The sequence below is a fragment of the Oryzias melastigma genome, linkage group LG22 (genome assembly GCF_002922805.2).
Source record: "Oryzias melastigma strain HK-1 linkage group LG22, ASM292280v2, whole genome shotgun sequence".
NCBI classification, from domain to species: Eukaryota; Metazoa; Chordata; class Actinopteri; order Beloniformes; family Adrianichthyidae; genus Oryzias; species Oryzias melastigma.
In genome coordinates this window covers 11,144,210-11,159,741 of record NC_050533.1, presented here as the reverse complement: position 1 = coordinate 11,159,741, position 15,532 = coordinate 11,144,210, and the positions used below count along the sequence as shown (strand labels likewise).

General features: G+C 36.0%; 1 protein-coding gene across 4 annotated transcripts; it reads right to left on the bottom strand.

The window, feature by feature from the left end:
* Positions 1-172: 172 nt before the first annotated feature.
* Positions 173-14,846, bottom strand: snx14 (sorting nexin 14). 4 transcript variants are annotated; one of them, XM_024293915.2, is made up of 31 exons: positions 14,518-14,846; positions 14,300-14,451; positions 14,112-14,232; positions 12,734-12,807; positions 12,349-12,427; positions 12,230-12,273; positions 12,070-12,157; positions 11,918-12,002; positions 11,688-11,844; positions 10,790-10,865; positions 10,649-10,693; positions 10,467-10,547; positions 10,210-10,324; positions 9,972-10,127; positions 8,790-8,914; positions 8,483-8,541; positions 8,155-8,181; positions 7,523-7,669; positions 6,997-7,129; positions 4,960-5,146; positions 4,694-4,777; positions 3,085-3,185; positions 2,791-2,902; positions 2,648-2,688; positions 2,424-2,543; positions 2,073-2,196; positions 1,109-1,273; positions 949-1,044; positions 796-887; positions 655-711; positions 173-427 (listed from the first exon to the last, which is right to left on the bottom strand). In XM_024293915.2, the coding sequence occupies exons 2-31, from the start codon at positions 14,434-14,436 to the stop codon at positions 389-391; spliced, it is 2,967 nt and encodes a 988-aa protein (XP_024149683.1). In that variant the 5' UTR covers positions 14,437-14,451; positions 14,518-14,846; the 3' UTR covers positions 173-388. The 4 variants fall into 4 exon arrangements, with proteins under 4 accessions (XP_024149683.1, XP_024149835.1, XP_024149914.1 ...); XM_024294067.2 differs by lacking the exon at positions 8,155-8,181; XM_024294146.2 differs by lacking the exon at positions 7,523-7,669 and having other exon boundaries at positions 14,518-14,845.
* Between the last annotated feature and the right edge of the window lie 686 nt (positions 14,847-15,532).

Sequence of the window (15,532 nt, the reverse complement as noted above, 5' to 3'; positions counted from 1 at the left end):
CTTTATGTAAAATATTGTCAAAAAAAGACATTTTGTAAATTCTGTATGTTTTTTTTATTTTACGCTTTGCAATCTGAGAAAAAAAAAGAATAAAAAGGCAGAAACTTTTATTTTCTTGTAGTGAAAAATAAAATATTTAGACAATAAGTTGTTGTTTTTGGTAAAATTTGTCACATTTTGAGGGGAAAAAAACAGGGAAATGTAAACAAAACAGGAACTGTTAATGAAAAAACATGTTAAAGCAACAGAGGTGTTAAAGGCAAAGAGGTCACAGAATGTACAAAGATTAAATTACAACTTATGCTTCATGTCTTCATATAAACGGATGCAGTTGGTGTTTCAGTCACATCTGGAAAGTGTTTAAGCCAACGCCTTAAATTTGATGTTTTTACATCCAGTGGGGCAACAGGGAGGCCTCCTTCTGAACCTGGGGGAACAAAAATAACTATTTTTAAATATTTTTTTAAGCAACATAATTAATAAAGAAAATGACACAAAATCAGTTTTAATCACAATTGTCTGAGATAGTAAAGTGTTAACTCTTATTCTAGGGGTTTGGTTGAGCTTTATTGCTCTCAAATGATGGAAAATCTCTGTATTTCGCAAACTGCACACATTCTTTCCTTTTTTTCCCCCCTCTTGGAACAATTTTACCTTGTTTAGTTCTGGAAAAAGCTCCTGAATGGTGATATCCAGCAGCACATAAGTCAGCTGAGAGAAAAGAGCGGAGAGAAGCACTAAGACCTGCTGGAATCGCATGAACAGACCAAGAACTAAAAAGTTTTTTTTCCTCACCTGTTTGTTGAGAACCGGCTGCTGCAGTCCGTCAAAAAGAAGGCGCACTCCTTCGTACTTGGCGTCCTCTCCGATACATTTCCCCAAGAGATCTGTGGAGGAATTCCCGCATTTAACTTGGCGATGAGTAGGAGCAAACAGCTGGATTTATACCTGGAATATAGTTCATCATCTCCTCAAACGTCCTTTTAGCTCTGCTCTGTTTGTCCTGGGCCGAGCGAGGAGGACTTCTCTCGCAAAAAACCGTGTCTGCACCAAAAAAAAGATGCAATTAAAAACTGAAAATGTTCTTTTTATGATTTTTTTGTTTTACCTCGGAGCAGAGTGATGAGGGAGACGAGCCGGTGCTCCTGGACCACCTGGTTGAGTTTGTACTGCAGGTAGTGGTCTGTGTAGGCCTCCAGGGTGTTCTTGAACAGGATCCTGCCGCCCATCAGGAGGTGGTGCAGCCAATCGGGGATGTGGAAGACGACTCGGCCTGTCGTGGGTCACGATCATCTTTTAATCTGTTTATCCATCTACTGTTAATGTAGGGCATTCCTAAGGGGTTTCCTGCTAGTTTACAGCTCCTCACACCCACAACCGTTAGGTTGTGGGTGTGAGGAGCTGTAAACTAGCAGGAAACCCCTTCATGTTTTGCAATAATAATGGCGAGCGATATCTGACCTATCCAGACGGACAATTCTGAGCCACATTCTTGTCTGTTTCTGATTCACAACAATTTGATTAAAAAGAAATGTACCTTTAATCTTAATTTTCTTAATATTTGTCCTGCTTTATCGCAAAAAAGCTACGTGAACATGTTAAAAACACTGAGTGGGGATTTAAAATCTACTCAAAATAATCAGATTAAGGAGTTTTTTTGTTTGTTTTCTTCTATAAATCTTGTTTCTGAGGCAAAAGAGGGGCTGGGTGGTTTGAGAAGACCAGCAGAAAGTCTAACCATGCTTTAGCTTTAACTGTAATTTTTTTTTTTTACATTTTTCTAACCCTCATGGACTCCTCTAATGCAAAACAGTTGTTGTTTTTTATATTAGGAAAAAGTGCCTCAACAGATGTTCTCGATTGTCTGGATCTTATCTCAACAACAGCTCAGTTTGCACAGGAAGCAGAACAATGGAGGTTAAGAACATGACCACCTCCTGCTCCTTTGTTTGGGAGATTTCAAATTAAGAGCTGCAATGTTTATCTTTGCAAGATGTTTTTTTGGCTCTCTTTTTCTTTTTTTAGTCACAAAAAAGTGATGAAGAGGAGTAGATTTGGCGGCGTTGACTCACCCACATACATCAGGTAGTCGTACACTCCTTCAACAGTGATCATCTCCATGAAGTAATTCTGATTGTGTCGCTTGTCTGTCGTCTCCGAGCGGTTTGCGTTGTTTTTGAAGACGTCGTTAAAAAGCTGAGATGGAATTTAAAAAAAAAAAAAATCTTTCAGATCAAAAAATTGTTAAAACATCTTTTTATGATCAGTTTAGTGCAAAATAAACACATTTCAGCTCCTAAAATAAACTTTATTTCACCTAAAAACTAAATATGGCGCTCAAACTTTTAAAATAAAACAACAAAAATGATATAAAAGTTGGATTTTATTCTGAAAAGACTTGAAGAAAAACCCAAACAGCCGACCTTCTTGTCATTTTCTGAAGTCGGGCTCAGGATGGTGAGTTCTGGACGGCTGGGTTTGGGTTTGGGAGACTCACAGGAGTTGAAGTAGGACTGGATGAAAGGCTCCAAATGCTGCCCTTTCTACACAATAAAACACACAAAAAAAATCACAGAAAATTAACAATTTTTGTTTCTTTCTGTAGTTTGATTTGAGGATCCATCGGCGTTAGGAATGTGAGTCGAACCTCTTTTATCAGTTTGCTGGGAACCGCTTTAATGATTTTTCCTTTAAAAAACAAACACAATTAATCTCATGTTCTGCAGTACAAGGTCCTCCAGGAAAGCCAAACATGTTTGACACTACAGATAAAATTGATCTCGCTTGTACCCAGGTTCACGTCTGGTAACATCTTGTCCAGAAACTGAGACTCCATGCTGTAAGGAGACAGGAAGTCCGCCAGCAGCTGACTGTTGCTGAGCTCAGGATGCTGCAGGAGTTTCTGCAAAAACAAACGAATGGATGAGATTTACTCCGAAAATTACTCCTCACATTGAGAAAAATAAAACTAAGGAATATTTACCTATTTTTATTGTTTTAATCAAATTTTAGGTTTCAAAAGAAGCAAGACAAAAATCAAAATGTACTATAAAGGATGTGAGCAGAAGCAGCAGTCCTCAGTACCTGAAGGTATTCCTGGAACTCTTCCCGCTTGGATGTCAAAAACTCATAATTCTTCGGACCGATGATTCTCTTCGAGGGCAGCTGTGCATCTGGAAAGGAACCTGCAGAGGGCGCCACATTTACAAAACACCAGCACTGCGATGACGACCAGAAAGAAACAATTATTTTAGAAGTTGTTTTAAAGCACGCCTGTTATAAACGGGGAATTAAAGGCATCAGAGGACACATAAAAGCTTAAACTGTAAAACAAAACCCACTGAAAATAAAACAAAATACATATACAATACATACACAATTTTAAAATGATAAAAAATAAAAAGTATAAAATTGTTGCAGACAGAACCTTTGAAGGTTGAAAAAAGTAAACTTACGAGAATGCATTGTTTTAATTGAACGCTGTAGTATTTGGGTCAAATTGACCCAAGCAGTAAGTTTTCTTTTTTGGGTACAGCTTCTTCACTAAATAAATAAAATCAACAACTTTGAAGTTAGTTTCATATTTTTGGCACATACTTAAAAAAAGGTAAATAGGTCAATTTGACCCAAATGTCTCCTAATCAAATAAATTGTGTTTTTTGTTGTCGTTTCTTCACTAAAAAAATAACATCAATGTTTCCTGACAGTTTATGTATTTGGTGATGATTGTGGTATTTTTTAGAAAGGTAAGTGGGTCAATTTGACCTAAACATCCCCTGATCATATTCATTTTTTTCTTTTGTTTGCAGCTTCTTCACTGAACAAATAAAAGGAACAAGTTGTTTGTAGTCAGTTTTTTTTTTGGATACTGACTAGCTTAAAAAAAAGGAAATGGGTCAATTTGACCCAAACTTCCCTTGATCAAATACTTTTTTTTTCTTTTGGTTGCAGCTTCTTCACTAAAAAAATAAAGGCAACACAATTTAAGTCACTTTGATTTTTCTGGACACTGACTAGCTTAGAAATCTAAAAAGGAAATGGGTCAATTTGACCCAAACATCCCCTGATCAAATACATTTTTTTTGTTGGTTGCAGCTTCTTCTCTAAATAGACAAAACCAATGTTTCCTGATCGTTTTATATATTTGGTGATGATTGTGGTATACTTTAGAAAGGTAAGTGGGTCAATTTGACCCAAACTTCCCTTGATCAAATGTGTTTTTTTTTTCTAAAGGTAAGTGGGTCAATTTGACCCAAACATCACCAGATCAAATAAGTTATGGTTTTCTGTTACAGCTTTGTCTCTAAATAAATCAAATCAATACATTTCCAGTAAGTTTTTGTCTTTGGTGCTGATTTTAGTCTTTTTTTTTTTCTTTTTTAAGCAGAACGGATCAATTTGACACAAACTTAAAAAGATGGGTTAAGTTTATTTATCTAAAGCAGAGCTTATGCATGGCATTAAACTTTAGCTTCTATTGTCCAAAGGAAATAATCGGTTTTGTCATTGTTGGTTTGAAAGAAATCAGACTATATTCAAAAAGTCAAATTCTAAAACGTATTAAGCATAGCAGTGGTCCCAGGATTGAGCCCTGAGGTCCATCTCCAGATTAGAATTAACAATTTTCACTAACTTTTAGACTTTCTTTTATAACTTAATAAAATAAATATAATTGGAAAACTCCAGAACTTACCATGAAACTCTGTGAGCTTTGACTCAAGGACGTAGAACTCCAGATATCTCCTGTACACCGACCAGTGCTCAGTCTCATGTCCGACTGCAGGAACATCGACAGAAAGATTTCTCAGCTAAAGTTATCAACCATTGACTTCCATGTGCTGTCCCAGAGTGCTCCATGGTTGAAAGAAGAATACAATGACTGAAGTTCACCCTCTTGGCTAAGAGTGTTTCAGTGGTTCTGACAGAAACCCTCAAGTTTTCCCTTCATGATCTTCATACCGGCCTTCCGGTCGTTGCGCTCCACGTCGATGCAGAACACAGGAATCCTCTCCCTCTTCACGTCATCGTCATAGAAGTCAATGTATGGGATGGAGATGCTCCAGGCCGACAGGTTTCGGGGGGTGCTGGGGGTGGAGGCTGCCTCCATGGGTGAGTCATCCTCCATCACCATCATGGCCTCCTCTACCTGTGAAAGACCAGAAATCTGGAGGTTTTTCTCCATTTCCTTGCTCTTCTAGAGCTTCCATCTGATCTTGGAAGCTGTGCAGCTCTGATGAATGTCCACCTTGGCTGTCCGGTGGGACGGCTCCGGGCTATCTTTACCTTCTCGCTTTAGAAAAATGGATTTGAAGGTACTCCCTGGAGATGTCCCATTTTTAGTACGAACCTTAATCTGTGTCTATTCAGCATTTTCTCTCTGACCTTTATAGACAGATCCTCGTGGTGCCCATGCATGCTTGCAAATGCAGCTGGACTAGTCCATCTAGCATTGTGACGTTAGGACACGATAGAGGTGAAGGCACCAGGAGAAATCACAACACATGGATACAACTCAAGCACATTTCTAAAAAAAAAAAAACCTACAATAGGATGACCTTGAATATATGTGTACATATGTATTTTAAGTTGCAAATATGGAGCTATAATAAAATCTTTTTTTACCATTTCAAAACAAATATTAAAGGCACAATCTGCTAAAATTTGAAAAAAAAAATGTTGCTATTCCCACATATTGTATTTGATTTATGTGAAATTTTAATTAAATTAAAAGTATGTATACACAAAGTTGCTTGTTTCAGTGACAATAACAGAAGACTACAGTTCAAACACTTTTCTGCAGATTTAACCGTGGAAAACCCAAGAACAATTTCCTTCTGGGCTTTTAAAGTTATTTTTAAAGGGTTTTTGTTTCTTTGTTTTATTATTATGGGCAGCAGAAGTTAACAACAGTCACAAAATAAAAAATAAAAAAAATTAGTACATAAATAAAATTTTAAAATAATAAAAATGAATAAATAACAGCAGCCAAATTTGACCCCATGAGTTCTCTAGGGTTAAACTGCTGCTGATTTCTTTACTCGCCACCACCCCCTAGTGGCAGAGACCATATATTATAAAATCTTACTTTAATGACATTTAATAAACTTAAATCCCCCCTAAAATAATTATGTTGCTTTAATAAAAATATTAGGCTGAAACATAAATTAAATAAATCAGTTAAAAAAAAGAGATTAAAAAAGTTTTTTAAAAGAAATTCCTCCAAATATACTGCTATAGCTGCTTGGTATGATATGATGTTTCCACAGATATCAAATACATGAACCACATATATTATTAATAATTTCAAGAAAAATACAATAAATTGAAAAAATATCAAATAACCAACAATAAAAGGAAGGAAAACAATATTTATTTTTTTTATTTTAAGGTTGTTTAATGAATAGCTTATGCTATATACTATATATGACTGTGGACATGGATATATTTGTATACCCAAACTTAAACAGATTAATGGAAGCTCAATTAAAACCTTTTTTTTTCTTTTTCTGTTTACCATCTACTTTTGCATTTATGTATGAATACATGCCACACTTGTTTATGGGATGTTGACACACTCCATTGTTCTTTAAGTGGTTGTTTTAGATTTTTACCAATTAACTAAAAAAGAAAAAAAATTGGAGTTTTTTTTTTATAAAATGTGAGTTAAAATGTTTATATTTTAATATAAATTTGATTAGGGGTGTAATGATTAATCAATGACTGAATTTATCCAACCTGATTGATCTGTCTGAGGTCATTTGTTAATCAAATAGACTCATATTGACCAGTACTATTATGAATTTGTTTCAAAATTTGATGAATTGATAACAAGTATTGAAAAATAACATTATTATGACCATTCATTGTTAATTATAAATTGGAAAAATTAAAAGCTGAAATGTTGCTTCATGATTAACACATATTTTCATTTTTTTAATCACTTATCCTGTCATCTTTGAGGCTTTCATTTCAAAATAAAACTCGTCGTGGTCTCACCACATCATCCTCTCCTTCCACCAGCCCGTAGGACGGCAGCATGGCTCCCTCCATGGTGGTGCTCTTGAACACGCCTTTGATCTTACTGCCAATGCGGCTGATCCCGAAGGTCTCGCCCCTCTTCGACGAGCTCCTGCGAGTTCAGACGAGGAGGACACAGAACAATGATTTTTGGAGGGAGGGAGGTGTGAACGGAGTAACGAGGACGTGAAGAAGAAGAAGCAGAAACGAATGGCGAAGGGAAGGGGGGGGGCAAGCAAAAATACCACAACGACGAAGGCTTGAGATGCTGCTAAAGCGTTAAAAAAATCATCAAGTCATCAGAATTTATAAATTTACTGTAAAAGTTTATGAAGACGTCTTAAAATATAATAACAGAAGTAAACCGCAAGTAAGATGGCGAGCAGACCCAAGACAAAAACGGGCGTTCATGCAGTCGGCCTACCATGCAGGTCTCAAACTGGGGGGAGTCACACAAGGACACCAAGCCGCACTGCACTGCGACACAAATGGACCCGCGACTTACTTGGGCGATGAGTGGCGGTGGGATAGCGAGCCGTATGGGAAGTTTGTGAACGTGGACTGGGCATGATGGGAGTTAAAGGATGCAGGTGAAGAACTGCCAGAGGCGGTGAAGGGTGAAGAAAGGGACTCGGGGCTCCAGTCCCAGGAACTATAAGCGGAACAGGGTCACGTCCCCGCGGGGCAAGAGGAGGGAAGAGGACCGCGGGCCGTACCGGGAGGGGGGGCAGGCAGTATGGCGGTCACGGAATCAGAGTGGACATCACAAACACGGCACGGTGGAAGCCAGATGGAGGAACGAGTGAATAAACAGGCAGCGAGAGGATCTTCTCAGTCACAAAATGCATGTTCAGACTTATAAATGGACAAATTTATGCAAATATTCATCATAAAAACCACAAAGTATGACCAGAAAAGCTAGTAAAAACTTCATTTTTACAACTATATTTGTTCATAAATGCATTTTTTTTATATATTCCCCCATCAATCCAAATTATATCATGTTATCTTTTTTTTTTATTTAAAAAAAGTTATTTTATTGCATTATTTTAGCAAGATGAGGTGTCTTGGATATTGCGTGCAGCCCTGCTGAAGCCAGCCACTGTGTTGATCAGCACACGGATGCCTCATACTCACCGAATGTCATCCAAACTCACGCTATTTCTGGAATAATATGCACAAGGAGTTAGTGGAAGAGGAGATGGCGTCCACCGCCCTCCATGACGGAAAACACAAAGTGATCCTACAGCTATTTCTAATATTTTTTTTGTTTTTTGTTTTGATCTAGTAGCTTTTATTTTGAAATTTTGAAACATAAATGAGCTTTTAGGCAAAACCTCAAGGAATAATGGAAAAAATTGGCTTTAAATAAAATGTTGAAGGAAGTGAATGATTTTTATTGGTAAGAAAATTATTTTGCAGCAACATTTTACTTTATTTAATAAAGAAAAAACACAAAGTTTACCTGCTCATTCTGGAGTTCCTGGCAGGAGACTCCGCCCCTCGTAAAAGCTGCCGAAAGTACTGCAGAAAAACAAACAAAAATAAATTAATTAATGCTTTTTTTTAAGAAAAAAAAGGAATTCTAAAGCAGAATTAAATGTAGGAATTGTAATATTAGACAGAAAAAAGGCTAATATATTAAAAGTATAATAGTAGAACAATTATTATGTTAAATACTAAGCTGTGCTTATAGAACCCACACTGATGGGAGGTTTAACACATCAGTAATTTTGGACTAATAAATAACATTTATTTTGAAGGACACTGACCTCATCACTGTGACAAAACATAGGCGTGAAAACGTCCTCCAGGAGCGACAGGACGTGCTCGTACGCTTCAAACAAGCACCGCATGGTTTGTAGTTTCACCACCTGAGTGTACGGCCCTGTGGCAACTGGAGAGAAAGAACAAGAAAATGTCGTATTTGTATTTAAACCGGGCTGGGGACGAGCACAGGGAGACTACAAAGACTTGAGAAGAATGATAAAGAATTCAGAAATTAGGAAACTGATTTTAACTCTTCGAACATTGACTTATGTACATTACATACAGAAAACTGCATTAGATTTTATTTAAAAAGACTAAGTTTCATCTACACTGTAGTAAAAACATAAAAAAAAACATGGCAGCTTAGATTGCCAGAATTTTACCGAAAAATATTCAGTGGTACTTTTTCTTAATCATATTAGGCTAAAATAAGTTCCTTTTTTTTTTATAAAAATTGTATAATTTTACTGTAGCAACATCAAATTCATCCCATAAAAATGACAATGTCAGTCTGCAAAATTAACAAACACGTACATTTATTTTTACAGTGTAATTGGAGATTTATAACCATAATATTTTACAATATTAGTAATGAACAAACCTGATGCTTCATTTGTTAAACATGCTAACAATTTGCTTTTTGTCTTTCATTTTTGTCCTGATTATGTTTAACTTTTTAATGTATATAAATGACAGTAACTTTTTTTTATTTATATTCAAGAAATTTGACTTTTTTCATGCTGAAAATGTATTCCCCAAACCTGTGAGACTCAATCAGGGAGTTCCACAGGGTTCTAGTCTTGGGCCCCTTCTGTTCTGTATTTTTAGGAAACTTTTCAAGAAATCCTAATAAAAAATGTCTATTATATACTGATAATAAAGTCTTAAGAAATCCTAATGAATTAAATAACTTAAAAGAATAGTTTAAAACTCTTAATCCAAAAACCTTTGTGAATATATCAGACCATCTGGTTATCCTTAATGTAATACTGTAATACAGAATCCAAAGTGCAGCAACAATTGTTGAAAAATTAACCATGATCTAAAGAAAACCTACAAATATGATTCTTAATTTAAAAATTAACAACAATTTCTCTTTAGTGAAATCATCATCTCAAACATTTTCAAAATGTTTTCTTCACTTAATCACATACTAGGTGAGGAAAATGTTCTGGTTTTCTTACTGTTCCGGATCTCCTCCACAATAAAGGGGTCAAAGCGGATCTTATCAATGCTCTCATCCAAGCAGTACGTCTCGTAGATCTTCTTCACCTCCTCGTGAAGCATCATCTTCTCTGTGTCGGACAGCTCGGGACACAAAATCCTGTCGTTGAATTCCTCTGGGAAAGTCAAGAAGGCGTTTAGGAATCGACAGAACTGATGTCAGTAGCAGGAGCTTCAGGGTAGGTGGGGGGGGCTTACCAACTGTAAGGCAGAACTGAAGCACGTGGACCGCCCCTTCTTGTTTTAGGAAATTCATGAAGCGGAAGAGGAGGTCCTGCTGCTCTCTGATTTCCTTCAGCTCCAGCTTCAGCACCTTAAATTCAACCTCTTTTTTAAACTTTCATCTAATCCTGATTCATAAAAATTTGAATCAGTAAACACTCAGATATGTTTAATTTTCTTAATATATGTCCTCCATCATCAGTGAGTCCTTCATCGGATCTGAAAACACTTACAGAGGGCTTTTTGTTGCGAGCGTCTGAATACTTCTGCAGAAACGGCACCAGTGTGGAGCTGGGCTCTGTTGCTTCCTCGGGCTTGCAAAAGTCAAATACAAAGTAAAATTATAAATAAATATTTACACCTGCATCACAAAGGCAAATTACAAAGAATAAAACACTACTCAGGGTATACTCACAGGAGAATTGTCGATGAATAATAAGATTAAATGATTCACTGTGTCCTGAAATGCAAATTCAAATCAAAATTTGCAAAAATAAACCTCACAGAAATGACAGTCAGTAAAAGAAATATAGCAGCAGCTGGCGTCTGCACTCACAGGATCAGCCAAGTAGTCCATAGAAGGAAGGAAGACAGAACCAGCCAAGACTTCTCTTATCAGGAGTGTAAGAGATCTGAGAGCAGCAACGACGGAAAGCGGCAGGAAGGAAAAAGAAAAGAGAAAAGCAAAGAAAAACAAATGTTTTTGTCCTGTATTGGTTCAGCAGAGCGATTTTATGCAGTGAACACGTCGGAAAGCAGAGGAAAAAAATGATGAAGCGAGCGTCTGATTCTTTTTTTTTTTTTTAACTTACCTTACAGTTTTTCTGAGCTTTTGTGGGGTAAAGTTAATTTTTAATATTATTTAAAATTTGTTTGTACACTAGATTTGGTGTAGGAACCAATAAAAAATTACAAAAAGTTTCCTTTAACCCACAGCTGTTAAAGTAGAGGCTAAAATGCATAAATGCCAACTTCAATGTGGGAAGAAAAAAATAAAAACGGTCGCTAAAACTGGTATTTTCTATATAAAATCATAATATCCAATGTTTTAAAAATTTTATTAGCAACATCCTCATAACACTGCTAAATATTATGCATTATTACTACGGTGTATGGAATTAATGGTCCCAATTAATCCAGATTTGGAGTGGTTTGTGTCTGTTAACTTGCTTTTATTTTGAAGTCCAAGCATCTTCTCATGGCTCCTTTCTGTGAAAAGACACTTTCCAAATAAGTTTAGATTTTTTGATAACTTTGCTAGCTTGGGGATTTCATTTTAGTGATCAGCACAGCCGTTTAAAAAAGAAAGATTCAGTTGTGGTGGGGAAAATCCAGCAGTTTTTCAAAATAAAAGTTCCTTCATAATCAGACTGTAAATAAAACGAAAAAAAAAGGAGGTCGTTAGGGACTGGTGGTGTTACTACTGTATATCACTGCCGCAGCGGCCCGTCTACCTGCAGTCTGTAGCTTTGGGCGGGAGGATGTGAGGAAACAGCACTTCGGTCAGCTTCCGGAGGTAAAGCAGCTCGTCTCTGCGACTGCGAAGCGCCATGTGGAGATCAGGACCGTACTCCTCTAGAGCGGCTTGTTGAAGATGCTCTGAGGTCTTTACTGTGAGGAAAACACAGAAAAATAATTTCATCAAATCACAGAAGAAAACAGACTAAAATGATTTCAGTGATACCTTTTAGTCTGGCTTTGCTTATTATTTCAATATGTTTCATTGAGACTTTCAGCAGCTTTTGGGTGATGAGGGAAGCCACGTCCACCTTGAAAAGAAATAAGATTTACCATTTTTGAGGAAAAAAAAGGAGGATTCTGTGGGTTATATTTCACCTTCTGGATTCGACGAACCAAGACAGCCGAAAAAAAACGCAATGTCACCCGCAGCTCGTCAACAAAAGCTTCGTCATCTGTGATCTCCCTAAAACAAAAACGAAAAATCTAATCTCTGCAAATCACACATTAAAGCTAAAAACAGAATGAAAATGCTCACCTATACCAAGGATATACAAAGTTTTCCAAAACTAGCTCCAGGATCTGTTGAAAAACATTTTTTCAATCTAATATTATTTTTAACACATATCTTTTAAAAAAAAAAAAGGTGAAATTTACCTCAGACAGAGAAGCATCTACTTTGGATGGAATCCTCAAGTCGAGCCAGGGCTGATAATTCTCCAGCAGCAAAGTGGGTCTGAATCAGGAAAAACTTCAAATTGTTAAGAATGCTCACGATTCTGACCACTAGAGGGCAGTGCAATTCCTGTTTGAATTCATAATCATAATAAATACTATGGTAATAACTTATATTTTAAAAAGTATTTTTAAACAAAATGAGGCAAAATGAGACCAAGCTCAGAGGAAAAAAAAGTTTGCTTATCTTAAAGATATATTTCTCTTAGTTTCAGATCTTTAATATCAAAATCAAATTGTTTTCTGGATATCTACCAATCGCATAAACAACATACTGAAATGCATCTGTAGTCACATGGTCACACACCTGTGTCTTTTACATTTGGTTTTCCCACAAACAGCACAGCTGTGGCCCAAAGGAAACAGCTCCTGCTGGAACGGCTGCAAGAGAACATTTACTGTAAGGTTTGAGCGCTGCTCCGAAACAACTCATTCTATGTAACTATGGAGTTTGTGCTCAATCATATATATATTGAATTAAAAGTAACCACTTACAAGACAAAAACTGCAATAAAATACAAAATGTTTTGTTTTAGAGATTTGACAAAATTATAATTCCATATTTTCAATAAGACTGTTTTTTTTTTTCATTTTTTGATTAAGAAATGTATTTTCTCTCTTATAACTATGTTTTTTAAATTCAAATTTACATTTAATTTTTGTACCAACCATTCATGTGATGCATGAGATAAGACAGCTGAACATATGACAAAGTGGGACGTTTTTTTAAAATACAACTGTAATGTTTTCCTTTAGCTGCCTGCTTACAAAAAAAAACATTAAATAATAAATCTGGCAAAAAAAGAGAAAACGTGTGTTTTAAGTTTATTTTTAGCATCCGAGCAGTAAATCCCTATTTATATGTAAGCTGGTAATTCCTTATTCAAATGTAACCGCCTTTTTAAGGATTAAATGTGGAAAATCTAATGAGTAAGTGGATGACAATAAAGCACAATAAATAAAGTAGTTATTCAATTTTTAAAAATAATGTATTTCTGCTCATTTTCTGCAAACATTTTCACAATAAAAACTTTCCAACAGCAAACTTCAAATATATTGATCTTCAAGCTAAGAAATCTGACCAACAAGCTGATAAAGGATATCAACTATAAATATTAGAGTCTTATTTGAAAAGAATAATGTATTAGAAAAACTATATAAGGTGATACCCAATAGCTGAACCAAGTAGAGCATCTATATATGTAAACTTAAAATATGTTCTTCTTTTTTACAACATTTAAATATTTTTTAAAGACAGAAAGGATGATTGACAGGAATGGTCAGACAAACTGGAATGTACAATGGAAAGGTATTCTATTATTTTACATATTTTATTTTGAAAGTATTGTGGTGAAGAAAATAATTGATTCATTAAAAATGACAAATATTCAATCAAAATATAAATAAACATATTTACTTTTTCACTTACCACATTTTTTATTGTTAATGTTTTTAGTATTATCTTAAATGATATAAACTTTACTCTTTTCTTTTTTGTGTGTATTTATTTTGTCAGATTGAGTATTTATTTATGTATTGTTTATGAAATTTTAAAGAGTTAAATGACCCAAATACTTTGGTTTTTGATTGGATCAATGAACTCCAGAGTCGATCAATAGTGGGTCAGTGAGTTTTGTGGACTCAGCTGCTCTTTGACCACTTTGTTTACATGTTTGTTTACTCACTTTGCTCTTTGGTTTCATGGACACCAACATGTTGGGCAGCAGAGATTCGGGCCCTAACGAGCAATAGAAGGTGACCACTCCAGCCAGAAACGACCAGAACACCATGATAATGTGGAGATATCTGTAGAAAGCAGGAAAATAAACACACAAAAATGGGAGGTGGGGGGATTGTGGGTAAAACGGCGCACCTGTTTAGAAGAACGGTGGACAGCAGTAAGACCAGCAGCAGGAAGCAGAAGACGGGGTACTGGCGACCCAGCTGTCTGACCCGGTCCAGCTTCATACGGAACCTGATGTTCTGCAGGAACCTCCCGATTGAGCCCATCTTCTAATCTACAACCTTTAAAGAAAAACATACTTCCATCCGGGTCGTTTCGTGCAGAATTTCATAAATTTGAGGACTTACAGGAGCCGAGGAGGGTCTTTAAGCGCGCTGCGCCATCAGGAATGAGCAGAAACAGACAGCGGGGTTTGGTGATGGCTGCGCGCAGCTGTTCGGGGATTAAATGAGAGCTCTGCGTTTGGTTTGTGAGGCTGCAGCGGTGCGGGCTGCCATCTCTGCCCGAGAACGTGGATGTCAACACCGGACCGTGATGTCACCTCCGCCGCTCCTCCCGCTGCATCTCCTGGCTCCTGTAGTTCCCTGACTTCCAGACACGAAGGCCGCTTTTATCCGGAGAACTGTGAGGATCTAGTGGCTCATCCATGAGGCAAACAATGAAATCCACCAGATTTAAAAATGTTCTTAAAGGCGCCATCAAAACATAAAATAAAAAAATAAGGAATAGGATCGATTTGTATATTTTTTTAAAATATAGGATTTTATTTTCTTTATTGTTAGAAAAATAAAGTTTTTTTTTTTTAGATTTGATGTAAAAAGTGCATTATTTATTTAAATAGAAATCTGATGAATAAACACATAATAATAATAATAATAATAATAATAAATAGTAACATGATAGGCTATATGTTTTTTATGTTTTGAAACAATGTTGGTATATTCCACTGTTGGTACATTCCAGAGTACCAAAGTAGTATAGCTTAAAATAATAGTAAATAAGTTATCTGGGAGGAAATTAAGTTAAAAAAAAATAATTAACTGTGAAACATAAATTAGTGACTAAAGGTTATTTAAGGTTAGGATATTGGAACAAATAGAATTTCCTGATTTTGATTTTTTTTTAAGTCTGTTTTTAAATGTTTTTGGTATTTTTAACATGTCCTTGTGTCCTTTTTCATGATTTTTTATGGAAAATTAAGCTTAAAATGGCATTTGCGTAATTCTCGATTCAAATCAATATTAATCAGGAAGAGATGGAAAAATGCAGCTTGATAAAGAGCTCATTTGTGACTTAGAAAATTTGCTGGATGGGCCACAAAGTTCCAACTTTGCTCTACAACGGGGAGGGGAAGAGCGGTGG